The sequence below is a fragment of the Mobula hypostoma genome, chromosome 3 (genome assembly GCF_963921235.1).
Source record: "Mobula hypostoma chromosome 3, sMobHyp1.1, whole genome shotgun sequence".
Taxonomy (NCBI): domain Eukaryota; kingdom Metazoa; phylum Chordata; class Chondrichthyes; order Myliobatiformes; family Myliobatidae; genus Mobula; species Mobula hypostoma.
In genome coordinates, this window is record NC_086099.1 from 176,264,369 (window position 1) to 176,292,317 (window position 27,949).

Consider the following 27,949-nt stretch of genomic DNA (forward strand, 5'->3'; position numbering starts at 1 on the left):
CATGATGTCCCAACTCGTGTATTCAATCCCCTGCCTATGAAGACAAGGATTTTAAATATGCTGATACAGGGTTTTGACCCAAAACATCAACAGGACATTTCCTGTCACAGATGCTGCTTGACCCAATGAGTTCTTGCAACAGATTGTTTGTTGCTTTAGATTCTAGCACTTGCAATCTTTTGAGCCTGCCTACTTTATTATCTTATCCACCTCAATTATCATATTTAGGAGCATGAACTTGAACCCTGAAGTCCCACTGTCGCTGCTGTGTACTGTACATGTCCAGCCATAATTGGGTCACTTAAAAAATATTATGTTACTCATGTCTTGGATTAAATTCCATCTGCCACTGCTCAACCCAACTTTCAACCTGATCTATGTCCCTCTGTATCCTTGGTTACAATGGTTGCTATGCACAACTCCATCAACCTTGATGCAAGACTCTGTGATCTCTAGTTTCCCAGCCTGTCTCTACCAGTTGTCTTGAATATAGGAACAAAATTAGTTGCTTTTGAGGCTCCTGGCACCTCAGTAATGGCTAAATTTGATGCTAAAATTTTACCTACACACCAGCTCATTGTGGCTTCAGCATGAACACTTAACCCCAATATAGATCAAAGAGCTGAGCTCCACAGGTGAGGTAAGGGTGATTGCCTTGAACTTCGGGATGCAGTTCTTCCAAGATGCCTTGGAGGAGTACACTAGTAAACGTGAAACCATGGGATTTGGGAGGAAGCTCTTCACTAAGTAGATTCTCACTGAACAAAAAAACCACGGGACCTGGTCACAGGATCTCCTTTGGCCAATACTTGCTGAATCTCCAGCATCGTTATTCTGAGGGTTATGACTGGCCTGCAGCTGATTTGGACCAGCACACACAAAGTGGGGCTGCACGAACAGGTTAGGAGCTAGGTCTCATGTTTCTGAGTTCCAGACCTTCTGCCATCTATCAGGCACAAGTCAGGGATACGACGGAATAATCTCTGCCTGGTTAAAGTGAGTGCAACTTCAGCAACTTGAGAGTGTCTTTACCTTCTGAAATGCAAACATCACCTTCAGCTTCCCAAGGGCAATTAACAATTAGCAACAAATATCCTTCTTGTTCGTGAATAAAATATCTACCTGTTTGGTACTTGAATTGTCATCTTATTTAAAAAAAGTAGCACCTTTGATGCAATCACCCCACTTATTTAATGTTATTAATCCACAGATGGCTTCTTACTTTGGATATACTGTGGCTGTCTCTGATATAAACAGCGATGGGTGAGTCTTACATAATGTTTTAAGTATAGCAAGAGTTGAAGAGGGACAATTCGGCCCATTAATCCTGTCAAACTCTGAAGCAGTTACAAAAACTGCTTGGATGTGTGCATCAGGTTGGGCAGTTTCTGCATAAACAGCAACAGATCCATAAAACTGATGAGTGTTTCCAGCATCTTATGCATTTGTTTCAGACTTCCAGAATATATAAATTTTTAACTTTTGTTCCATAAGGTAGGTATTCATTAGTCCTATTCATGAAGTCTAAATTTCATTTTCCCAACACCTGTATACTGGAAATCAAACTGTGCTATTAGTCTGTTGTAAGTTTTGAGAAAGTTGAAATTTATGAAAATTGATGTCTGTTAAATTGAATTCATGCTAGACAAAGTTTGTTGTACTGCTGTTATGAAAAGTGAGAAATTGTTTCTTGAGAATGCAAGCAGCTCTTGTAAAAGATAGACTGTGGGAAGAGCAATCATCATATAGAATACTACCTTTCCCCTGCCTGCATGATTTCCCAACACAAATACAGGGAAGAAACTATAACCTATAACAATTTGAAGTGCCTGCCTTATTGAAATACACAACCTGAGAGGCTGGTGAAGGCAGGTACTCTCACAACATTTAAGAAACATCTGTATGAGCACTAGAGTCACCTGGGCTATGGACCAAGTGCTGATCAATGCTCTGATTATTGATTGGTATTGGTAGTTAACATAGACAAAGTGGATTGAAGAGTCTGCATCTGTGCTGTATGATTCAACTTCCCTGTGTCTATAACAAGATTACAGGTATTATGGCAGCCCTTGCTTGACTGAAGCTATAGTCACTTTCTCACACCAAGAAAATCAATACAATTTGGCACATTCCTGGGTAAATGGGAGCTTGCTTGGAAATTTGACTTCTGATTTTCCAATCATAGTACTGAACTAAACAATCTCAGTAGTAGTACAAAACATAAAATTAACTTGGTTTACCAGAAGACAAGAAACAATGCTGATTCCAGGAGAATCTAAATAATAGTTCCATGTTCTGTTTTAACACCATTATCATTAGATTTCCCACCTCTATGTAGCCTGGGGAAAAGTATACTCTCAGGACAACAAATACTTTTTCGTGTTTTAATTCCTTTATCTGTTTTAGATGTTTAAATGCCAGAAGAGGGTCTCAAAACAAAACGAATGAATTTACAACCAGTTCTTGCCGTTACAATCTCAGTTCAACTTCTGATCCCCACCCTTGTGCAGCGAGAGATTGCGTATGCAGTATAAAAATAAAGCAATGCGTACCAGAACTAATACGGTAGTGGCAATCCTGAAGGAACACAATACAAACAACATTAGAATCCCACCCACCCTGCATCTCATACATAACAGCAAAAAATGTAAGCGAATACATCTCGTCTAAGACGTACACAGGTGCTGAACTTCCAAACAGAGACTAAACATTCACGTTACGCGATTACGTGCACAATCAGTCCTGATACAATAAAGTTAGACAAAAGGTACACTTTGGCACAACTTTTACAAGGTATTGCCTGGTAGTTAAATTATAGGAAGGCTGACCTACTTGGCTGGTGAGGAACTTTGTACAAGCCAGAATATCCAGCGTCGATGCCTTGTGAAAATCTAAAGCATCCACATGTAAAACATATCAAATTACCGATATTCTCGCTCCACCAACCAGCATAAATGAATTCACATGGATATCGTCAATTAATGCTCACCTTTCCTCACCATGCCCAGTCTCCAGGAGGAACTCCACCAGCGTCTTCAGCAGAAAACAAAATGGTCTTCCCACTATCCCGCGCGTGCGTAATGACATCACTGTCTTCACTTAAAGGCACAGACAACTACTCTAGCATTACCTGGATAGATGCCTAAGTACACTTTTGACAATACTGAATAAGATCCAACGGTCACCCGGTTACATCTACATTGGTTGGACCTGGTGTGTGTTTCTCATTCACATTTTCCTGTGATATTTGCTCAGTCTGTAGCTGTGCTCACCTAATGCCCCATTAACTGGCCTAAACCAATTTTCCTTCAAAGTTCACACCCCTGCCAGCAATAGTTCTCCTATTTTAAGACCATAAGACATAGGAGTTGAATTAGGCCATCAATCATGGCTGATCATTTCTTTCATTTCCTCAGCTCCACTCCCTGGTCTCCTCCCTGTAACCTTTGATGCTGGGCCAATGAAGAACCTATCAGTCTCTGCCTTAAATATACCCAATGACCTGGCCTCTACAGATGACCATGGTAACAAATTTCACAAATTCATCACCCTCTGGCCAAAGAAAATTCTCTGCATCTCAGTTTTAAATGGATGCCCCTCTATACTGAGGCTGTGCCCACTTGTCCTAGACTCCCCACCATGGGAAACATCCTTTCCACATGTACTCTGTCCAGGTCTTTCAATTAGATCCCCCCTCATTCTTTTAAATTCCAGCAAGTACAGGCCCAGAGCCGTCAAACATTCCTCACATGATAACCCTGTCATTCCTGGAATCATCCTTGTGAACCTCCTCTGGATCCTCTCCAATGCCAGCACATATTTTCTAAGATGAGGGGTCCAAAACTGGCAGCCAACCAGAAAAGGATCCTTTTATTCCCATTTACTGCCTATGCAACCAATGCTCTAACCGTCTCTAAAATGTCTTCATTTTTTAAAGAAAGGGGCTTCCCTTCCTCCACTATCAACTCTGCTCTTAAACGCATCTCCTCCATTTCACGTACATCTGCTCTCACTCCATCCTCCCACCACCCCACTAGGAATAGGGTTCCCCTGGTCCTCACCTACCACCCCACCAGCCTCCGGGTCCAACATATTATTCTCCGTAACTTCCGCCACCTCCAACGGGATCCCACCACTAAGCACATCTTTCTCTCCCCCCCTCTCTCTGCATTCAGCAGGGATCGCTCCCTACACAACTCCCTTGTCCATTCGTCCCCCCCATCCCTCCCCGCTGATCTCCCTCCTGGCACTTATCCGTGTAAGCGGAACAAGTGCTACACATGCCCTTACACTTCCTCCCTTACCACCATTCAGGGCCCCAAACAGTCCTTCCAGGTGAGGCATCACTTCACCTGTGAGTCGACTGGGGTGATATACTGCGTCCGGTGCTCCCGATGTGGCCTTTTATATATTGGTGAGACCCGACGCAGACTGGGAGACCGCTTTGCTGAACATCTACGCTCTGTCCGCCAGAGAAAGCAGGATCTCCCAGTGGCCACACATTTGAATTCCACATCCCATTCCCATTCTGACATGTCTATCCACGGCCTCCTCTACTGTAAAGATGAAGCCACACTCAGGTTGGAGGAACAACACCTTATATTCCGTCTGGGTAGCCTCCAACCTGATGGCATGAACATTGATTTCTCTAACTTCCGCTAGGCCCCACCTCCCCCTCGTACCCCAGCTGTTACTCATTTTTATGCACACATTCTTTCTCTCACTCTCCTTTTTCTCCCTCTGTCCCTCTGAATATACCTCTTGCCCATCCTCTGGGTCACCCCCCCCCCGTCTTTCTTCCCGGACCTCCTGTCCCATGATCCTCTCGTATCCCCTTTTGCCTATCACCTGTCCAGCTCTCGGCTCTATCCCTCCCCCTCCTGTCTTCTCCTATCATTTTGCATCTCCCCCTCCCCCTCCAGCTTTCAAATCCCTTACTCACTCTTCCTTCAGTTAGTCCTGACGAAGGGTCTCGGCCTGAAACGTCGACTGCACCTCTTCCTATAGATGCTGCTTGGCCTGCTGCGTTCGCCAGCAACTTTGATGTATGTTGCTCTAACCATGCTAATAACTTTCTTGTAGTATCACGTGCTCTTAACTTTGTAAGCAGCCTCATGTGTGGCACCTTGTCAAAGCCCTGCTAAAAATCCAGAATATACAACATCCACTGCATCTCCTTTAACTATCCTACTTGTAATCTTCTCAAAGAATTCTAAAAGGTTCATCAGGCAAGATTTTCTCTTAAGGAAACCATGCTGACATTGTCCTATCTTGTCTTGTTTCACCAGGTACTCCATAACCTCTCCTTAACAATTGATCCAACATCTTCCCAACCACTGAGGTCAGGCTAACTGGTCTATAATTTCCTTTCTGCAGCCTTCCTCCTTTCTTAAAGAGTGGAGTGACATTTGCAATTTTCCAGTCCTCCAGAACCATGCCAGCATCCAACGATCCCTGAAAGACCATTACTAATGCCACCACAATCTCTACCACTATGTCTTTCAGAATCCTAGGGTGCAGTCAATCTGGTCCAGGTGACTTATGTACCTTTAGGTCTTTCAGCTTTTTGGGCACCTTCTCCCTTGCAATAGTAACTGCAGTCTCTTCTCTTCCCTCGCCCCCTTCAACACATGGCACATTGCTAGTGAAAGATTATTCACTTGATTCTTTCTTTAGAACTAAGCTTTCATTTCCGATCTTCCACAAGACCTGTAAAAGAGCACATAACATCCTTTTTCTTGATCTACCTTCCATTCCAAATATTTATCCAGTGATCCGTTAGCTTCCACTTTGAATGTTGCTTCTGTATTGAACCCCTGTGTTGAGATTTTTTTTTGTAATTTATTTTTTATTGAAGTTCATCATCAAACAAAACTTTCCATAAGATGTATTTCAGATACTGTACATATATATCATATAGTCATATTTGTCGCAAATCTCCACATAATGTTTATCTGAGGTATATACTTATAGAAAGGAGAGGAAAGTTGAGATATTTTAAATGAATTACTCTTGAGTGATCCTTCTGTCCTTCTGTTGAAGCCTTGTTATTGATTGATTCCCATTTCCTTTTTTGTTGATTCAACAGCCAGCATATTCATTTTAAAGGAATATATAACATCTTTTCCTAATTGAAAAATCAGGTTTTTATCACTTTGGTGTCTCTGACTTGTTCACACTGCAAAGTTGCCCTGACAGATCATGCTGCCAAGACCAGTTTTGCAAGCTAAAGGCTGTTAGTTGTCAAATGCTTCTTCCTTTCTGGTGCCTTAACAAAACATCCTAAATCATCCTGTTTCTGTGTGTGTGTGAACTCAGAGTGCATGTCACATATCCAGCTGGATAATAAACAGGAGTGTCGGAAGTCTCAATAATTGCAATAAAAAAGAATATGTCAAGAATTCTATAAAGATAGCATTTCCCAGAACTCCCCTTCTAGCCAACATTACTTTGTGAGATGCAGAAATGGGTTTATTAGATAAACATCAGATTAGATTATTATATAGACCAATCGAGGAAGTTTCACAGCTAGAACCAAGATTTCCCCCGTGGTGGACCCTTGAGACATTTCACTTTTATAATGGAAGAAATTGTTTTTAATCCCCAAGTAATAACAAATTGTGCTTTTCCTCATTGTTTGGAAAAGGGACACAGCTGTTGATGCAGATGTTTTCTATAACGTTTGAGGATAAAAATAGATCTAGAATTTTGTGATAATTGTTAGGGTTCTACATACATTGTAAAAATGTTCTAAAGGAAAATATAGTTAATTTTTTGTGTCATACTGTTTGTATCATACAGCCAGCATATATAAATATTTCATCATCTATATTTCTAATGTATCTAATTTATTTTAATTAGGGGTGAATTTATGTGCCCTATTATTTACATATTATATCATTTTGCCCTTGCACTCACCCCTAATAACACTTGGCCCTAACAATGCCCTTCTTTTCTGATTTTGCTGCTTTTGGGGATTCGCCTATGAAAAGGCCAGCCTCTGAACAATCCTGTTTTCCTTTTCTACACTTCTCGCCAACATGACAAGCAGTGGATGCAGTGGAAATCAGCTGGCAGAAACAGGGGGGGTGAGGTGTCCTCCAGAGTATTCAATTATTTGGATGCCACAGAACTAAATCCAACTCAATGCTAAAATGGCAAGGATTATTATCTTCAGCTCTATCATCTTGTTTTTGTCTCCCTGCTGAGTTTTTTACACTAAATCAGATTGCATGAAACTTGAGTGTTCTGTTGAATACTGAAATGAACATTAAGAGCCTCATAAAATCCATTGCAAAGAGCTTTAAATTTCAGGTCTTTGACTTTACAGGATACTATTGCTTCAAACCCACCGATGAAATTTTAATATCCTTATGAACTTGGAGCAACTATTCTCAGTGTTTCTCCTGATTGTCCTGACTTTAAATTTGCAGCTTGCCCAAAACTCAGTTCCTCCAATCAGACGCTGAACACAATTTAGATTATTTTTTCATGTCAGCTTTCACTGCCCCATGCATACTTCCTTTCTCCTCAAATCATTCTTCTTATCTATGAATTCGGGGAGTAAACATCTTTCCTACTCCTCAGGCTTTTTCATCCTTCAGTTATGTCATGAAAACCAGAAATCTGCAGATGCTGGAAATCCAAAGCAACACACAAAATGGTGGAAGAACTCAGCAGGTTAGGCAGTAGCCATGGAATTGAATGAACAGTCGACATTTTGGGCTGAGGCCCTGTTTCAGGACTGGAAAGGAAGGGGGAAGATGCCACAATAAAAAAAAAGTGGTGGGAGAGGAAGAAAGACTAGCTAGAACATGATAGATGAAACCAAAGGGCTGGGAAAGATAAAAGGCTGGAGATGAAGCAATCTGATAAGAGCAGTCTGGGTAAGTAGATGGTCAAAGATTTGGAGGGCAGCAGAGATCACAGAGGGTGAGCAATGAGAGAGGCGTTCACTCTCTCAATGTACTTACCCAGACTTACTACTGGAATTTGCTGCTCAAGTACTTTGCCTTTGCGTATGTTGCTTTAGTTATATCGTGACTGAGCTACAATTTACTTCCATTAATCTCCTTAGATGTGTGTTACTTTTTGATGTTATCTAATTATTCGTAAACCTGAAAGGCAGAATTGATGCAGAACCCACTAATTTTAATTACCCTCTGTTTTAATTTTAAGATTAAGTATTCCCAATCTGAATTCCACCACCAGAGCTAATTGTTTCTGTATTTACTCTTGGAAACTGTTGAATGCTTGCACCAAGTCACTCTTCAACCTTTGAGACTCAAAGGAATATATTCTTTGAATGTAGCCGCAATGTAAAAGACACTTGGACAGGTACACAGACAGGAAATGCTTCGAGGGATATTGGCCAGATTTGGTCAAATGATACTAGCTTAGATGGCACCAGTGGGGCTAAATGGTCTGTTTCCTTGCCAGATGCAACTCTGACTCTAATTCTGGTGTGCATGTGACAGTAATAAAGTAATTTAAATTCCAATTCGCTGAACAATCCCCAAAGGACAACTTATTTCCTACAAGTTGGTACCTGGAAGTATAACCACTGCTCCAGTTGGAGTGCGACCAAGCCTCTGTTTAAGTGAGGCATCACTTCATAACTTTTAATTTCCAGCCACCTTAAGGTAAAAGCCAACAATCCACTGGCCTCTTTGATTTCTTATTGTACATGGTACATGCACAATTTTAATTCCATATTTTAAATACTTCACAGAGTACAGTGATGGAAATATACATACAGTATATGATTAAGGCAGAAGCTGAAAGATAAGAAAAATATCAGAAAAAGTATACCAAAATTATTTTAAAGTTATGTATATTTAAGATTTTTCTTTGAGTGAATGACATTCAACATAGGCTAGAGATTTTCTGGATGAGCAGAGCCAATAACTGACTTGAGCTGATGTCAGGACATGGGCACCATTGGACTGACCGGCATTTACTTATTTATTCCAAGTTGCAGTCTCACCAACAATGCACGATACAGCTGTAACATGGTGTCCCAACTCATGTACTCAGTGCCCTGCCATTGAAGGAAAGCATGCCATATGCATTCTTCCCCACTTTTTCTACCTGTGTGGCCACCTTCAGGGAACTATGTCCTGCACCTCCAGGTTTCTCTGTTCTACAGCATTCTCCTGGACCCTACAATTTTACTGTGTAAATCCTGCCCTCATTTTGCTTACCAGAATGCCTATTTGGTACTTGTCTGAGCTAAATTCTACCAGCTGTTCCCTTTGCCTACTTTACCAGTTGATCTAGGACCTTTTGTAACCTTAGACAACCTTCTTTACTGTTCATCACACCACCAATTTTGATGTCATCTGCAAACCTGCTAATCATTACCTACATTCTCATCCAAATCACTAATATAGTTGACAAGCAGCAGAGGTGCCAGCATTAATCTCTGTGGTACACCCCTGGTCACAGACCTCCAATCTGAAAATCAGCTCTCAGCCACTGCCCCCTTACTTCCACCCCAAGCCAATTTCATAACCAACTGACTTAGCCCTGCCTGGATCCCATGTGGTCTCACTTTCTGGACCAGTCTACTGTGCAGGATTTTGCTAGACCTTGTAATTAGGACCTTGTAATTGACCTAGATTTTGCAATTCCCAACTTTTATATTCTATGCCCTGAACGACGAAGTCAAGCATGCCATATCTCCTCTTCAAAATTATATCTACCAGTGTTGATAGAGTTGTGGAAAAGACATATGGACTAAAAAAGAACAACGGACTTGGACAAGATCCTTCTGTTTAACAACATTCTTTACCATTTACTGTATATATCCCACCCTAATTTTTGGGGGATTAAATTCCATCGGCTGACATTTTGCTCAACTTTCTGTCCAAACTAGATCCTGCCATAAACTTCAAAAAAATCTTCCTTGCCATCTACAGTACTACCATTTGCAAGCTTAGTAATCGTGCCTAAATGTTCATTTCCAATATGTTCTGGTAACAAACCACAAGCTCTGATCTCTGTAGTATTCCAATGATCGAAGACTACTAGTTAGAAAAACATCATTCCATCACAACCCTCTGCCATCTTCCACTGAGCTAACTTTTGATTCAACTCGCTTCCTCACCATTGACCTCCCATACTTAACCTTCTGGACAAGTCTACTATGCCAGGCGATTGAAAATGCCTTTGTAAAGTTACTGCCTTGCCTTCGTCAATCTTCCCAGTTACATTCTCAAAAAACTTGAACTACTGAGACAGGATTCTCTTTGCACAAAGCGATGTTGGCTATACCTAATCAGCCGTGCTTTTCCAAATGAATAATAATTTTCTATTACTGACAAAAGGCTCACTAGACTGTGGTTTTCTTAATATCATTGCCTTTCCTGGAGGAAAAAAAACATTAGCTATACTCCAGTCTTCTGGCATGTCACTTGCAGCTCAGGACTATGGAATAATCTCTCTCTGGTTCCCAGCTGTTTCCTCCCTTGCTTCCCATGACAGCCTGAGATATAGTTATCAGTCCTTCTGCATTACATGACATCTAACACCTTCCCCTTCTTAATGCTGACCTGCTCCAGAGGAGCAACGTACCCCTCCCTGAACTCCTCTGTGAATGCAGATAAACATACTCATTTAGGACATTGCTCAGATTCCCTGATTTCATAACTGGACCCTACCTACCCTTTGTTCTTATATAAAATATCATGGGAGTCTCCTTAATCTTACTTAGCAAGGATATTTCATGGCCTCATTTTGCCCTCCTAATTTCTTAAGTTCTTTCCTGTCACTCTATTTTAGTCAAAAGACTCCCTTAGTTGCAGCTGCTTTCCTTTTGTTTACTGATGAAATCTTCAATATCCTTTGTTATCCAAGGTTCTCAAAACTTGCCACCTGTGCCTTTCACTTTTAAAAGAACATGTGGACTCTGAACTCCTACAAATTATCTTCTGAAAGATTACCTCTTGTCAGCTATCATTTTAAATACCAACATTTGCTCCCAATGTACTTTTGCCAGGGCCTCTCTTTACATTACTGAAATCTGCCCGCTCTCGCTTAAAGACTTTTGAAACTTATAGATTATGGTTAGTGTTCCCCAAGTGTCTTCCTTCCAGTATTTCCTTACCTCCCCAGTTTCATTTAATAAAATAAGGCTAAATACAGCCCTGTATCTGGAAAACTATCAACATATTGGCTCAAAACACTCTATTGGGATAGAGAGAACAAACTCCACACCATCAGGACTCTTGCATGAAGGCAACCCAGTTATCACCGGGAATGTTAAAATACCTACTACTGTAATCTTATTGCTCATACACCTTTCTGTAATTTGTATTAAAACTACCATTACAAAAAAGGTACAGCAGCACCTCTACTTCCTTAGAAGTTTTCACAGATACGGCATGTCATCTAAAACTTCTGGCACACTTTTATAGATGCACGGTGGAAATTATACTGACTGGTTACATCACAGCCTGATATGGAAACACCAGTGAACTTGAATGGAAAAAAAACCTACAAAAACAAGTGGATACAGCCCAGTCTGTCACCGATAAAACCCTCCTCCCCATTGAGCACATTTACAAGGAACGTTTCACCAGAAAGCAGCAACCATCATCAGAGCCCCTGCCATCCAGGCTATGCGCTTTTCTTGCTGTTGCCATCAGAAAGGAGGTACAAGACCTCAAGTCTCACACCACCAGGTGGAGGGACAGTTCTTACCCCTCAACCATCAGGTGTTTGAACCAGAGGGGATAACTTGTATCACCACAAAACTGAACTGATTCCACAACCTATGAACTAATTTTTAAGGACTCTTCAACTTGTGTTCTCAATGTTTCGTGCTTATCTATTTGTTTATTTACAGTAAATTATTTTTTTTGTATTTGCAGAGTCTGTTGTCTTTAGCACATTGGTTGTTTATCCATCTTTATCATATGATTTTCCATTGATTCTATTGTGTTTCTGAATGCTCACAAGAAAATGAATCTCAGGGTAATATGTGGTGACATATTATAAACTTTGATAATACATTTACTTTGAACCTTGAAATCTGTTACTTCAATTCCCGCTGGCTATTGATTTGCTTGATTCATCTACGTTTTTCTCCCCATCTGTTGCACTGCTATGATGCTGCCACCATCCTACTGAATTAACTTAAGGTCTCCCGGGTAACGTGTGAAATCCCTGAAGGGATTTTGGCTCCCTTTCAGTTTAAGTATAACCTATCCTCTTTAACATGTTCTGCCTACTTCAGAAGTGATCCCAATTATCCAAGTAAAGATAATGATTGAAGATGAGCTTTATTTGTCACATGTACTTTAAACATAGAGTGAAATGCATCATTTGTGTCAACACCCAATGCAGTCTGAAGATATGCTGGGGACAGCCCGCAAGTGTTGTCATGCTTTTGGGGCCAGCACAGCATGTCCATAACTTACTAACTCTAACCCATACGTTTTTTGAATTTGGAAGGAAACCAGAGCACCCAAGGAAACCCACACGGTCAAGGGGAGAACATACAAACTCCTTACAGACAACAGCAGAACTGAACCTGGGTCGCTGCTGCTGTAATAGCGTTAAGCTAACTACTATGCTAATGTGCCTCCCCTGTATAAAAAGCCATCCCTCCTGAACTAGCTGTTTGGACACCTGTTCATCTCTCCTATTCTCCTGTTTCTACCCTCACTAGCCTGTGGCACAGGGAACAATCCTGAGATTAATACCATAGAGGTCCTGCTTTTTAATCTTCTGCCTAACTCCCTAAATCCGCTTTGCAAGATCCCATTCCTTTTTCTACCGGTATCGTCAGTACCAATGTGTTCTACGGCCTCTGGTTGTTCTTCCTTCCGTTCAGAATATTCTGTACCCGATCTGATACATTCTGACCCCGGCACCAGAGAAGCACTGTTGGCCAGAGAGCAGAAAATTCTCTTTGCTAGAGGAATGCCCATCTATTCCCCTCACTAAAGAAACCCCTACCACCACTGTTCACTTAGACTTTATCCTCCTCTGCTGCGCACTGTTACAGGTTTGGCTGCTATTGCTGTTTTCCTCGGAGAGACCATCCCTGTCCCCCAGCCCCCAACAGTGCTCGGAATATTTGAGAAGTGAGCGAGCACAGGTGCTCTAGTACCTGTCTGCTTTGACTGCCATTGCTGATGTTACCTGTCTCCTTTCTCTCTGTAATTGCAGTATGAACAACTTTTCTGTATTCCAAATGCTCCGTAGTGAGTCCAGCTGCAGCTGCAACTACTCAGCGTAGTCAGACAGGAGTTGTGGGTAGACACATTTCCCACAGGTATAATCATACGGGATGTTTGGACGTGGAAATGTCCCTGATCTCCCACATCCCACAGGAGGAGCATGCTTCCCACTGCCCAGTGTCTTTGACTGAGAAAGAAACAAAATTTTTACCTGATCACTACTTATTCTACTTGCGAAAGCCCACACTTCGACCCAGCAGGAGCACTTCGACCTCACACGTCCTTACAAATTTGCCCTAAAATGGAGGCAATACCTCCCCCCCCCCACTTAGAAGTAGAGGTCATAGGTTTATGGTGAAAAGTGAAATGTAAGGGAAATCTGAGGGGAAACTTCACTCAGACGGTGGCGCAAGTGTGGAATTAGATGCTGGTGGAAGTACTAGATGTGGCTTTAGTTGTATATTTCAGAGAAGTTTGGATAGGTACATAGATAAATGGGGTTTAGAGGGATATGGTCCAGGTGCCGATAGATGTAAATCCCTTTGACCTGTTTGGCATGGATGACCCTACCAAGAGCCAAAGCATAAATCCCTGACTCCAGCTACCATAGCTCTCCAGGTCACTGAGGCACACAAGACTCCATACCCAACGACAAGTTTGTGGTCCTCTTGGAAGATAACCAGTGAGAACCAGATCTTAAAAAAAAAGAATAAACAAAAAGCACTGTACAGTGGTGCAACTAGTAGAACTACTGCGTCATGGCTCCAGTGGCCTAGGTTCAATCCTGACCTCTGGTGCTGTCTATGTTCTTCCTGTAACCCCATGAGCTTCCCTCCAGAATGCTCCTGTTTCCTCCTACATCCCAATCATTATTGATTGATAAATTACCTTTCATGTGCAGGTGACTGGTAAAATCTAGGGGAAATTGATGGAAATGTAGGAAGAATAAAAATGGGAATTGAAATGGGAATTCTTCCATAGATGCTGCCTGACCTGCTGGATTCCTCCAGCATTTTGTGTGTGTTGCTCAGTGTTGATGAGTAATTGATAGGTCAAAGGCCCTGTTTTGTAATTGACCCAAGTGGAATGAGGTGATGAATGACCCTGGTTAAGAGCCAAAGCAAGATAAACAAGCACAAATGTGTTGAAACTACATGAGCAATACACCAATAGTGTCTGAGCAGAAATTCTATGTTAAGCAACTAGGTGAGAGGGGGTAGTTTCAAAGGAGATGCTTTTTACACTAAGCATGGTAGGCAGCGCCTGGGGTTGTGCTGGAGGCAGATACATTAGAGACTTTTAAGAGACATTTAGAAAGGCAGCTAAATGTGAGGAAAATGGAAGGATATGGACTTTGTGTAGGCAAAGGGGATTAGTCAAATTGGCTAGTTGAATTTAATTGGTTTGGCACAACATTGTGGGCTGAAGGGCCTGTTTCTGTGCTGTACTGTTCTGTTGTTCTATGTTCTAAATGGGCTGAAAATCGAGTTGTCATGGACTAGTTGAGCTGCAGGGTGTGTTTCTGTGCAGTAGTACCCTGAGTCAGTACAGTTCTCTGGAATGGAAGAAGTGGAGGAGTGACCTTTTAAAGGTATAAATAAAATTATAAGATATACAGATAAGGTAAATGGTCAGCACTTTTTCACTAAAGTAGGTGTTTCAAAAACAAGCAGACGTGTGTTTAAAACAGAAAGAATTTTAAAGGTGATTTAAAGGGAAAGTTTTTTACATGGGGTGTGGTTGACATCTGGATCTCACTGTCAGAGCAGGTAGTGGAGTCAGGTACAGTCACTATGTTTATTGTATTTATTAATTTTATTTAGTGATATGGCAGCATGACAAGCCCTTTTGGCCGATGAGCCTGTATCGACTCATTACACCCATGTGACCATTTAACCTAGTAACCCATTCCTTATTTGGTTTAACGGACATTTAGATAGGAACATGAATAGACAAGGTGTGGAAAGATGCAGACCTCATGCTATAAATAGGGTTAATGTAGATGGGCCCAAAATTGGTGTTTTGCATACTTGTAAGTCAGTATATGATACACTCACACCAAGGATTCTCACAATTTTCCTAAATGTCAGCTCAACTTTAAAACAGTTTATAACGTGGTGACCCAGACCCTACAGGAAGGAACATGGGAGGTGACATCCCAGTTTATCCATACATTTCCATTAAATGTTGATATTATGATGATATAATTATGGTCATATTGTAATTGTAAGGATCTGCAACCTGCATATACACTGTCCAAATTAATTTATTATTAATAATGCAGAAGGTGAATTGGTGGAGAGTGTAAGACATGTTTTTTTAGATCTCTTGTGCGGTATAATTTGAAAAGGTTGACCAATGATCTAGTACTTAAGAGGCCTTTAGGGAAGAGTGACAGAAGTTTCATAAAAATTGAACATGACTTAAATCAATCTGAAACTTTGGTCTTGAATCTGAATAAAGAAATCATATGTGAATTGTGTTGGTTATGGTAAATTGTGAAAATTGGGCAGTAAACAAACAATGATTAATCTAGAGAGTAATACAGTGTTCATCAAGTAATCATCTTTCTTTGTGGCAAAAAAATCCAACAGGAAAAGTGGTCCCAACATGGCAATGAGGAGAAGTTCTTTTCTTTCAATATTTTTCATTAGTTTCTACATAGAAGAATACAGAGTACAAGAAAGAATATATAAAGCTTGAAAAAAAAACTACCAATTACATTGTATCTATTCATAATAACAATCTCATTACCCCGTATTCATGTAGGTTACTCAAAGTTAGATTGAAATATACTAATTTATTACAAAAAAAAGTCTAAGCCCTACCTAGACCGAAGCTGATTATTAAGGAGAAAAAAAGGTAAAATACCTTCTCACATAATAAAAATTAATAATAGCCAACATCTAAATTTAAACAACGAATTGAGGGTTTTGAAAGTTTTGAAAATAATTCTGAAAGGGTCCCCACAATGTTTGAAAGTCTTGACGAGATTCAGAAATTGAACAATGAATCTTCTCTAAATCTAAGCATGACATAACATCGCATAACCATTGAGCATGAGTAGGAGGAGAAACATCCTTCCGTTTAGACAAAAGCACCTTCCTAGCTATAAGAGAGCTGAAGGCCAAAATATGTAAATCAGATGTCTTCAACTTGATATCTTGTCCTGCAACAATACTGAATAGGGCTGTCAGAGGATTAGGCTTAAAACTGACTTTGAAAAGTAAAGAAAAAGTTTGAAAAACTTCCTTCCAATATTTTTCAAGACATGGACAAGTCCAAAACATATGAATTAATGAAGCTTCTCCATTATTGCATCTGCTGCAGTAGGGACATATATCCGAATAAAAATGAGATAGCCTATTTTTAGTCATATGGACTTGATGTACCACCTTAAATTATATGAAGGAATGGTGAGCACATAGCGATGAAGTATTAACCAGTTTAAAAATTTCATTCCAAGTTTCCTCAGATATTGATGTCTGTAAATCTTGTTCCCAGGGATTCTTAATTTTGTCTAAAGGAACATTCCTCATCTCCAGTAGCATACCATAAATATTAGATATTGAAACATTATGAAAAGGTGTCAAATTAAAAATTACATCTAGTAAATTCTATCTGAGCTTATAGGAAATGTGCATAATTGAGATCTTAGAAAGTCTCTGATTTGTAGATATCTAAAAAAGTGAGTCTTGGGTAGGCTATATTTAACTGACAGTTGCTCAAATGAAAACAGATTTCCTCCAGCAAACAGATCCCAGAAACATTTAATACCCTTCCTGTCCCATTCTTTAAAGACTAAACCAGTCATGGAGGGTTTAAAAAAGAAATTAAAATAAATGGGACTAGAAAGGGAAAATCTCAATAAACCAAAATGTTTTCTAAGTTGTATCCAGATCCTCAGAGTATATTTAACTATTATATTATCGGTTAGTTTACTTACAAATAAAGGAAGTGAGGGTCCAAGAAAAGAAATAATAGAAAATTTATTAACAGAATTAGCTTCTAAAGAAACCCATACCAGACCGTCTACATGATTAATATAATATAGCCAAAACGTAAGATATCATATATTAACTGCCCAGTAATAAAATCTAAAATTAGGTAAGGCTAAACCTCCAGACTTTTTAGGTTTTTGAAGATGAACTTTATATAAACAAGGATGTTTATTTTTCCTTATATCGGAAGATAAAATAGATTCAAGAGTGTCAAAAAAGGATTTAGGGATAAAAATGGGTAAAGCCTGAAAAAGATTTATAAATTCATTTTAATAGAATTAATTCGTCCAATCAATGATATTGAAAGAGGTGACCAATTTAATAATATCTTTTTTACATGGTTCAATAAAGTAAGAAAGTTTTCTTTAAACAGGTGTTTGTAATTGATCTAGAAAATTATTCATTACCGTATTCTTTAGGGGAATCAGAACCATAAAGTCTAGAATAGAATTATCTAAGGGTATCATTTATTTCAGAGTAATCAGTTGTCCTATCACCATTAGTTTTGCAAATTTCTTTAATTTGTTGTTTAACTACAGAAGTTTTTAATTGGTTGGCCAATACTTTGCCTGAATTATCTCCGTGAATGTAAAATTGAGTTTTATCTTTAAGAAGTTGAGTTTCAATTGGATATGTTAACAGAAGATCATATTTAGGTTTAACTTCAACATGTCTTTTATATAAAACAGGATCTGTAGCAATAGCATATTGTTGATCTAATAGTTTTAATTGATTGGCTAATTCAATTCTTTCTTTCTTAGCTTTATTCTTAACACTCTCAGTATAAAAAATAATTTGTCCTCTAATATAGGCCTTGAAAGTATCCCATACAATAAGATTAGAAGTCTCTTCCTTTTTATTCTCTTCAAAAAACAAAATAATATGCTTCTCTAGAAATTTTTAAAATTCCTTATCAGATAACAAAGTTGTATTAAAACGTCAAAATCTGTTGGTTTGAAGAAGACCAGGGAGTTTTAAAGATAAAAATATAGGAGCACGATCTGAAACAGCAGTCTCTTTATATTCACAAGAATGAACTGATGAAATCATTTGACTATCGATAAAAAAATAATCAATCCTGGAAAATGTTTGATGAACATGGGAAAAAAACGAATGCTCCCTATCTAAAGGATATAAAAACCACCAAACATCAACTATACCACACTTCAATAAAAAGGATTGAATAAATAAAGCTGATTTATTAAGAGACGCTGGTTTAGAAGATGATCGGTCTAAAATTGGGTCTAGCCAACAGTTAAAATCTCTTCCCATCACCAAAGAATAAAGATTCATATCTGGTAAAAACGAAAAAAAGTGTTCAAAGAATCCTGGGTCATCTACATTTGGGGCATACACATTGGCAAATACTATTAATTTATTATCTAGTTTACCTGAAACTATAACAAAATGTCCATCAGTATCAGACACTACTTTATGTTGGACAAAGAAAAGTGTATTATCTATAAGAATCGAAACTCCTCTAGATTTGGCCTGAAAAGAAGAGTGAAAACAAAGTCCATTCCAATGGCTAAAAAAATGTAGATGATCACATTTGCGTATGTGAGTTTCTTGTAAAAAAATAGGGACCTTAAATTTCTTAATATAAGCAAAGATCTTATTACATTTAATAGGTTGATTTAACCCTTTCATGTTAAAACTGAGTAAATTAATAGTTTAGTCCATTTTAAATATTATTAAAAGGAAGGGTTAAAACGTAAGTTAAAAACCAAGCCATAAACCTTGAGAAATGGTAACCAAGCAACAAGTTGGCTAAAAATTCGAAAACAGCTTCTGGGGAAAAAAAGATAACTACGCCCACCTCCCAAAGAAAGCAAACTGACGAATACAAAGTCGGCATCTACAAACTACAGACAACCCCCCCCCCCAAAGAAACCTGGTAATTGCTTCAATTAGTTTCAAGATTATTTATATTCCAACCTAGACTAAACAATACCCAAACAAGAGATTCAATTCTCGTATATCAAAAATACGGTATTTAAAAATACGAAAGGAAATAAGTTACAAATGTTTACCAAAAGTAAAAGATACAATTATTCATCCCAATAGACATTGAACATTAATCTTATATCTTCGTGGGAAAAAAACAGACTAGGCAATTAGCTTTCAAATTTAAAAAAATCTTTGTGCTTCAACATTCAATTGGAGCCATTCGAAGGATCCATCTTTAATTAGATTCTCAGTCAAACTGGTTAGCCAAGGGACGGGTTGAAACCCTTGTTAAAAAAAATTTCCAACAGAGCATGTTTAAACTTTGCACATTCCGGCATAACCTCAAGCGAATAATCTTTGAGAATCTTAATATTCCACCGTATAACCAATCATGCCCCTTTGACGTGATTTGCGAATTAAAAGTTTCTCATTTAATCTTGTGTCTTCATGTAAGGAGAAACTAAACAGTTAGCCTTCAGATTTAACCTTAAGATTTTAAAAACTTCTGTGCTTCAACAGTTGAGCGAAGCCATTCGAAAGAACCATCTTTAAGTGTGATTCTGAGTCGGGCTGGGTAGCGAAGGGAAGGCTTAAAACCCATATTAAGAAGCTCGGACATAACTTCTTTGAATTTAACACGTTCCTGCATAACCTCAGGTCAATAATCGTCAACAATTCTAATCTTGAGACCATTATAGTCAATCATGCCTCTTCGACGAGATTCGCGAATTAAGAGTTCCTTTGTTTTAAATTCCTGAAAACAGATTATTACTGATCTTGGTCTCTGAGCTTTAGGAGGTCTAAACGCAAGAGATCTGTGAACTCGATCGATCATGGGCACAGACGTCAAAATCTCCGGAAATAATTCTTGCAAAAAGTTTGCAAAGAACTCCATAGGATGGTTACCTTCGATTAATTCTTTGAGACCCAGAACCCCTAGGTTGTTCCTTCTACTTCTATTTTCTAGGTCGATAATCTTCTGTCTTAACTTTTCGTTAGACTTCGATTGCTTTACACAAAGCTTCTGCAATTCATCCACTTCCGTTTCTAGAGCCGACAAATTTTCCTCACTATTTTTAATACGTTTATCGTGTTCATTAGGAGTTTCTTGAATAGAGTCCAATTTACCATCTATTTGTTTAAATTCAGTGCTGAATTGTTGAAACTTCTCAGAGGCTTCTCGTGTATGACTTTGCAGCAATTCCATAATAGAATCCAAAGAGGCAGGAAAATCATCCTTTTTAGTACCTCTGGCCCTCCTCCCAGCCATAGTGAAAGAATATCACACTTAAAAAAAGAAATTTCAAGACAGGTTGGAAATAGTAAGATAATTAAAATTGGAGCAATGGCAGATTGCTGTTACTCCATCAGCCACCACCAGAAAATCTCCAGGAGAAGTTAAACGTAGTATCAGATTAAAGGAAAAGTGAAAATATGTTGCCCAAAAAACTCTGTTAAGCTGAGACAGAAAAATTTCAGAATTTGGCAAAGGAGAATCAAAACAGTGAAAAAGAAAGTGAGAGTGGAAAATTAAAGTAGTCAAGCAAGAAGAGTAAAATTAGTCCAGAAGAGCCTTTATGGCTTTGTAAAAAGGAAAAGATTACTTAGTTAATTGGATTCTTAAAGACAGAGACGAGTCAAATTATATTGGGGAAATAGGAAATAGGAAATATTTTGTCTTTCTTCACAAAAGATATATATATGTGTGTAATGTGTGTGTGTGTGTGTGTGTGAATGAATCAGAATCAAGTTTATTATCACCGGCATGTGTTGTGAAATTTGTTAAATTATCAGCAGCAGTTCAATGCAATACATAATACAGAAAAAGAAAAAAAAAGATAAGTAAATCAATGACAGCATACATGTATTGAATAGATAAAAAATCAACCAAAACAGAAAGAATATATATTTAAAAAAGTGAGGTAGTGTTCATGGGTTCAATGTCCATTTAGGAATCGGATGGCAGAGGGGAAGAAATAAATACATTTGAGACTGAAGGAGTGAATGAGAGGCTTTAAAAAGTGAGCATTAGTAAAGAATTTAAATTGGAAAGATAATGGGACTGAAAGTCAGTAAATCTCTGGAACCTCTAAATCTATATCCTAGAGCTTTGAAGGAGGCGGCCTTGGAGGAAGTTAGTGCACTTACTTAATATTTTCTAGCTTGGCATGGATTCTGAATACTTCCCACAGCTCAGAAGGCAGCATGTAATCTAATGATTTAAGAAGAGGGAGAGAGGAAACATGGAACCACAAATCAGTTAGTTGGACATCAGACAAAGGGAAGAAATTATAATTTACTATTAATGAAGCAGTAGAAGGACACTTAGAAAATAATAATGTAGTCATTCTGGATTTAGGAAAAATAAATCATACTTAACAGACACATCAGTGTTTGCACCAGAGTAGATAGGGTAGTGCATTTGGACTTTTATAAACTTACAGGTTGCTCCTCAGCCTCAGCTGCTCTGGGGAAAATGATCCAAGTTCCTCCAACCTTTCCTTACAGTTAATATGTTCCAATCCAGGGCCACGTTCTGGTGAACCTCCTCTGCACCCCCAGCAAGGCCTCCACATCCTTGCCACAGTGTGGCAATCAGAACTGTACAGAATACAGGGGGTTCCCTGGTTATGGAAGACCTGATTTATAATCTGACTTTATGCAAATTTTCCCAGACTCCACTCTTAGGCGTAGTACTCAAATCCGTTCACCAGGAGACAGTACAGAGATCATCCACAGTAGAAGGAAATGTCTTCTTCAAACTCTCTTTCAGGTGTGAACAAACATAGGAGGACCCAGCTAGCTCTAATAAGCTTTCTTTTATTAAATGACCAATAGTTTCCTCATGGATTATCAGATCAGCATGTACATTATCCTTCCCCACCAGACCCCCTCCCGCCCACTCCACTGGGCTACATTCGGACAAACATGTGTCACAGTTCATTTGCTAGTAACAACTTCCGTCGCAGCTCCTGTAATCAGGGTTTGCTGTCCCTGGATAATGAAGCATATACTTGTGATTGGGGGAGTCCAGCAAAGGTTCATCAAGTTCTTTTCTCTAAACATTAAGCAGTCTGGGATGATGCTCTCTTTAGTTTGGAAGAATGAGAGGTGAATGAAATGCTTAAAAATCCAATGGATTTAGGAGACTGCAGGTGTTCAAATTTGAGCAAATTGCAAGCTGTTGGAGGAACTCAGTGAGTCAGGCAGCCCCTGTGAAGGAAAATGTACCATTGATACTTTAGGACTATCAGTCCAGAAGAAGGGTCTTGACTCAAAGCATTGAGCGTTGACCCTACATTTCCTTCTCAAAATTTGAATAGGCCACAAGACATAGAGGCAGGGTTAGGCCATTTGGCCCGCTGAGTCTGTTTGCCATTCCATCATGACTAAATTATTATCATTCTCAACCCCACTCTCATGCATTCTTCCCATCATCGTTGACACCCCCACAAATGAAGAACCTAATAACTTCTGCTTTAGACATACCCAATTACTTGGCCACAGCAGCTGTCCATGGCAATACATTTCACAGATTCCCCACCCTCTAGTTAAAGGAATTCCTCCTCATCTCTGTTCTGAAGGGACATCCTTGTATTCTGCGGCTGTGCCCTCTGGTCCTAGAAAAATCCTCTTGATATCTGTTCTATCCAGGTCTTTCAATATTCAATAGTTTTCAATGAGATCCCCCTCATTCTTCTAAACAGTGAATACAGGACCAGAGCCATCAACTGCTCCTCAAATATTAAACCTTTCATTCCTGGGATCATTCTCATGAACATCTTCTGGACCCTCTCCAATGCCAGCACATCCTTTCTTAGATAAGGAACAAAACTGCTTACCATATTCCAAGTGTGGTCTGACCAATGCATTACATCCTTAATTTTAAATCTAGTCCTTTCAAAATGGATACTAACATTACTGTTGCTTTTCTTATTACCATATCAACCTGCAGGTTAACCTTTAAGGAATAGTGCATGAGGACTCTGAAGTCCCTGTGCTTCTCTAATTTCTGAATTTTCTTCCAATTTAGAAAATAGTTATATCTTTATTCCTTCTACCAAAATGCATGACAGTACACATCCTTACATTGCATTCCATCTGCAACTTCTTTGCCCATTCTCCTAATCTTTCTAAATCCTTCTGCAAGCTCCCTGCTCCCTCAACACAACCTGCCCCTCCACCTTTCTCTGGATTGTCCACCAATCTGGTTACAAAGCTATCAATTCCATCATCCAAATTATTGATAGTTAATGTGAAAAGAAGCAGTCCCAACACCAACTCCTGCAGACACCATCCACCAACAAGAAATGGTCCTCGTTATTCAATCCAATGGAATCGAATTTCTTTGGAAAATCAAATGTTTTACTATTGAAATACACACAGAGTTCTAACCCACATCTTTCCGTGCTTTTGAATTGTATTTAACAGACTGGATGATGTGCTGGTTGGTGCTCCTCTTTTCATGGACCAGGAGTCTGATGGGAAGCTGAAGGAAGTTGGGCAGGTTTACCTCTACCTGCAAGAGAAAGCATTCCTCTTCACGGATCCTCAGAGATTGTTGGGAACTGAAATATTTGGAAGATTTGGCAGTGCGATAGCTCCTTTGGGGGATTTGAATCAAGATGGTTATAATGGTATGTTCCCATTGTCATCTTTCCAGCTGTGAAAGAATTTCCAACCCTTTGTTCTTCCTGAACCCATGTCGACAATGTCATTTGAGCAAAGGCAGCTTTTAAGATACTGAGAAGGAAATGTATTTTCTGTTAGGGTAGATGTAGAAATTTATAACATTGTGAATTAGGAATCACACAAAGTCTGCATGCAAGCAAAGACTAATTATCAGTCGAGTGAATAGGTATGAAATTGCAGGGAAATAGGAAGGACCTGATGTGGATAAATGGGATTATTGTAAGATGAGCAAAGAGCTATCACAGACATGGTGGGCGGAAGGGCTTTTTTCTGTAAAACTCCATGAGATGGTACATCACAAGGAGGCAACAGTACAATACTTTAACATCAGCTCTAGTTTAGTATAACTAAACACTGAATATTGGAGAAACCAAACACAGATTGGGTGACCCTTGGAGAATATCTATGAGCTACCTGCAGGGGTGACCATCGGCTTCAAGTTGCCTGTTAATTTAATTCCCTATCTCCGCTCTATGTCCGATCACGTTGACTTTATTTTTTACCCTGTTCCCTCAGGCTCTATACAAGCTGAATGAGCAGAGTCAGAGTTGCTGACAAGCCTCGGGACTCAACGTTGAATTCAACGATTTCATATAATCAGCCTCACTGGATTATATCAGAACTGACCAATTCTGATAAAATGTCTCCAACCCTTACCTTTAGCATTTTTGCTATTCCCTTCACAGATGTTGTCTGGTTTGCCATTTTATTTTCACTGTTCTTTTAGAGTCATAGAGCACTTACAGCAGTGAGGCCCGCCTAGTCCCCGCTGACATGGTTTCATGTCTCGTCCCATCTACCTGCACCCAGAGCATGGCTCTCCATACTTCTCTCATCCCTGTACCTATCCAAACTCCCCTTAAGTGCTTCCACTGAATCCACATCTATCACTTCTGCTGGCACCTCATCCCACACTTAATGAAATAGTTCTCCCTTAGATGACTCTTAACCTCTCACCTTAAACATATGACCTCTAACTCTTATTTCCGGTTTGCTTTATTACCATTTCTTATACTGTGCCTATACAAAGTATTCACCCCCATGGAAGTCGTCATGTTTTATTGTTTTACAACATTGAATCACAGTGGATTTAATTTGGTTTTTTGACACTGATCAACAGAAAGAGACTTCTTTTGTGCCAAAGTGAAAACAGATCTCTACAAAAACAATCTAAATTAATTAAGTATAAAACACAAACTTATTGATTGCCCAAGTATTCACCCTGTTCAAGTCAGTATTTAGTAGATGCACCTTTGGCAGCAATTACAGCTTTGAATCTGTGTGGATAGGTCTCTATCCATTTGGACTTTCAGAAGGCCTTTGACAAGGTGCTACATATGAGGCTGCTTACCAAGTTAAGACCCTATGTTATTACAGGAAAGTTACTGGCATTGTTAGAGCATTGGCTGATTGGTAGGAGGCAACAAGTGGGAATAAAAGGAACCTTTTCTGGTTGGCTGCCAGTGACTAGTGGTCTTCCACAGGGGTTGGTGTTGGGACTGCTTCTTTTTATGCTGTATATCAATGATTTAGATGATGGAATAGATGAGTTTGTTGCCAGCTTTGTAGACGATCCGAAGATTGATGGAGGAGCAGGTAGTATTGAGGAAACAGGTAGGCTGCAGAAGGACTTAGACAGATTAGGAGAATGGACAAGAGAGTGGCAAATGAAATGGAGTGTTGGGAAATGCATAGTCATGCACTTTGGTAGTAGAAATAAATGTGCAGACTGTTTTCTAAACAGATTAACTTGCAATTTGAGTTGGTGGTGTGGAAGGCAAATGCAATGTTAGCATTCATTTCAGGACATCTACAACACAAGAGCAGGGATGTGATGCTGAGGCTTGATAAGGCACTGGTGAGGCCTCACCTTGAGTATTGTGAACAGTTTTGGGCTCCTCATCTAAGAAAACATATGCTGGCAGTGGAGGGGGTTCAGAGGAGGTTCACAAGGATGATTCTGGTAATGAAAGGGTTATTATACGAGGGCACGAGGAATTCTGCAGATGCTGGAAATTCAAGCAACACACATCAAAGTTGCTGGTGAACACAGCAGGCCAGGCAGCATCTCTAGGAAGAGGTACAGTCGATGTTTCGGGCCGAGACCCTTCATCACGAAGGGTTGCCTGGCCTGCAGCGTTCACCAGCAACTTTGATGTGTGTTGCTTATCATACGAGGAAGGTATTTGCTGGAATTTAGAAGGATGGGGGTGATCTCATTGAAAACTTTCAAATGTTGAAAGGCCAAGACAAAGTAGATGTGGAAAGGATGTTTCCCATGGTGGGGGATTCTAGGATAGAGGGGCATCCATTTAAAATAGAGATGTGGAGAAATTTCTTTAACCAGAGGGTGGTGAATTTGTGGAATTTATTACCATAGGCAGCTGTGGAGGCTAGGTTGTTGGTTGTATTTAAGGCAGAGCTTGATAAGTTCTTGTTTGGACATGGCATCAAAGGTTACGGGGAGAAGGCGGGAGTGGGGCTGAGGAAGGAAAAAAGCATCAGCCATGATTGAATGCTGGAGCAGACTCGATGGGCCAAATAGCCTAATTCTGCTCCTATGTCTTATGATCTATCAGCATTGCACGTCTGGACACTGTAATTTTTCCCCATTCTTCTCTGCAAAATTGCTCAAGCTCTGTCAGATTGCATGGGGATTGTGACTGAACAGCCTTTTCAAGTCCAACCACGAATTCTCAGTTGGACTGAGGTTGGACTCTGACTTGTCCACTCCAGGACATTAACTTCGTTCTTTTTAAGCCATTGCTGTGTATTATGCTTTATGCTTGGGGTCATTGTCTTGCTGGGAAAAAATATCTTCTCCCACGTCACAGTTCTCTTGCAGACTGCAGCATGTTTTCCTCCAGGATTTCCCTGTATTTTGTTGCATTCAGCTTACTCTCTACCTTCACAAGCCTTCCAGGGCTTGCTACAGTGAAGCTTCCCCAGAGAATGATGCAGCCACCACCAAGCTTCACGGAATGGTGTGCTTATGATGATGTGTGGTGTTTGACCTGCGCCAAATGTAGCGTTTAGTCTGATGGCCAAAAAGCTCAATTTTGTTTTCATCAGACCATAGAACCTTGTTCCAGCTGACTTCTGGTAAACTCTAGCTGAGATGTCATGTCAGTTTTTTTCAACAGTTGCTTTCTCTTTGCTACTCTCCCATAAAGCTGCAACTGGTGAAGCACCACTTCTCCGGAGTTGTCATAGGTCTCTTGGTGACCTCCCTCACTAGTCCCCTTCTTGCACAGTCACTCAGTTTTTGAGGATGGCAGATTTACAGCTGTGCCATATTCTTTCCATTTCTAGATGATTGACTTAACTGTACTCCAAAGGATATTCAGTGACTTGGAAAGTTTCTTGTATCCATCTCTTGACTTAGAAACATAGAAACATAGAAAACGTACAGCACAATATAGGCCCTTCTCCCCACAAAGCTGTGCCGAACATGTCCTTACCTTAGAAATTACCTCGGGTTACCCATAGCCCTCTATTTTTATAAGCTCCATGTACCTATCCAGAACTTCTGCTTTTCAATAAATTTTCTCGGGAGTTGCTTGGAGTGTTCTTTTGACTTCATGGTGTAATTTTTGCCAGGACACTGACTCACCAGCAGTTGGACAGCTGTATTTTTACCACAATCAATTGAAGCACCTTGACTCCACATAGTGATCTCCATTTAACTTATTATGTGACTTCTAAAGCCAATTGTCCACACCAGTGATGATTTTGTGTGTCATATTAAAGGGGAAGGGGGTTGAATGCATATGCAATCCACTATTTTGTGTTTTCTATTTGTAATTAATTACGATCACTTTGTACAGATCTGTTTTCATTTTGGCATGAAAGAGTCTTTTTCTGTTGATCAGTGTCAAAAAAGCCAAATTAAATCTACTGTGATTCAAAGTTGTAAAACAATGAAACATGAAAACTTCCGGGGGCAGGGGGGTGGGGTGAATACTTTTTATAGGCACTGTAAATCCAGCATTTGTTTCCTCTCTACTCTGTCCTAATCTGCTCTTTACAGTTCCTCCACAGAGATCATCCATATTTGAAACTCCCTTGGTCTCTCTTAATCTCTGGCCCATCACAAGCATTCCTTTTATTCCCTCCACC

At 39.7% G+C, this 27,949-nt stretch overlaps 1 protein-coding gene across 2 annotated transcripts in view; it reads left to right on the top strand.

Moving 5' to 3' along the window:
* The window catches only part of itga8 (integrin, alpha 8), a 277,443-nt gene that overhangs the window by 62,121 nt on the left and 187,373 nt on the right, over positions 1-27,949 (top strand). For both annotated transcript variants that reach the window (XM_063044126.1, XM_063044127.1), the window contains exons 11-12: positions 1,211-1,263; positions 23,570-23,775. In XM_063044126.1, coding sequence (XP_062900196.1) covers positions 1,211-1,263; positions 23,570-23,775 — 259 coding nt within the window. The remainder of the gene's footprint in view (positions 1-1,210; positions 1,264-23,569; positions 23,776-27,949) is intronic.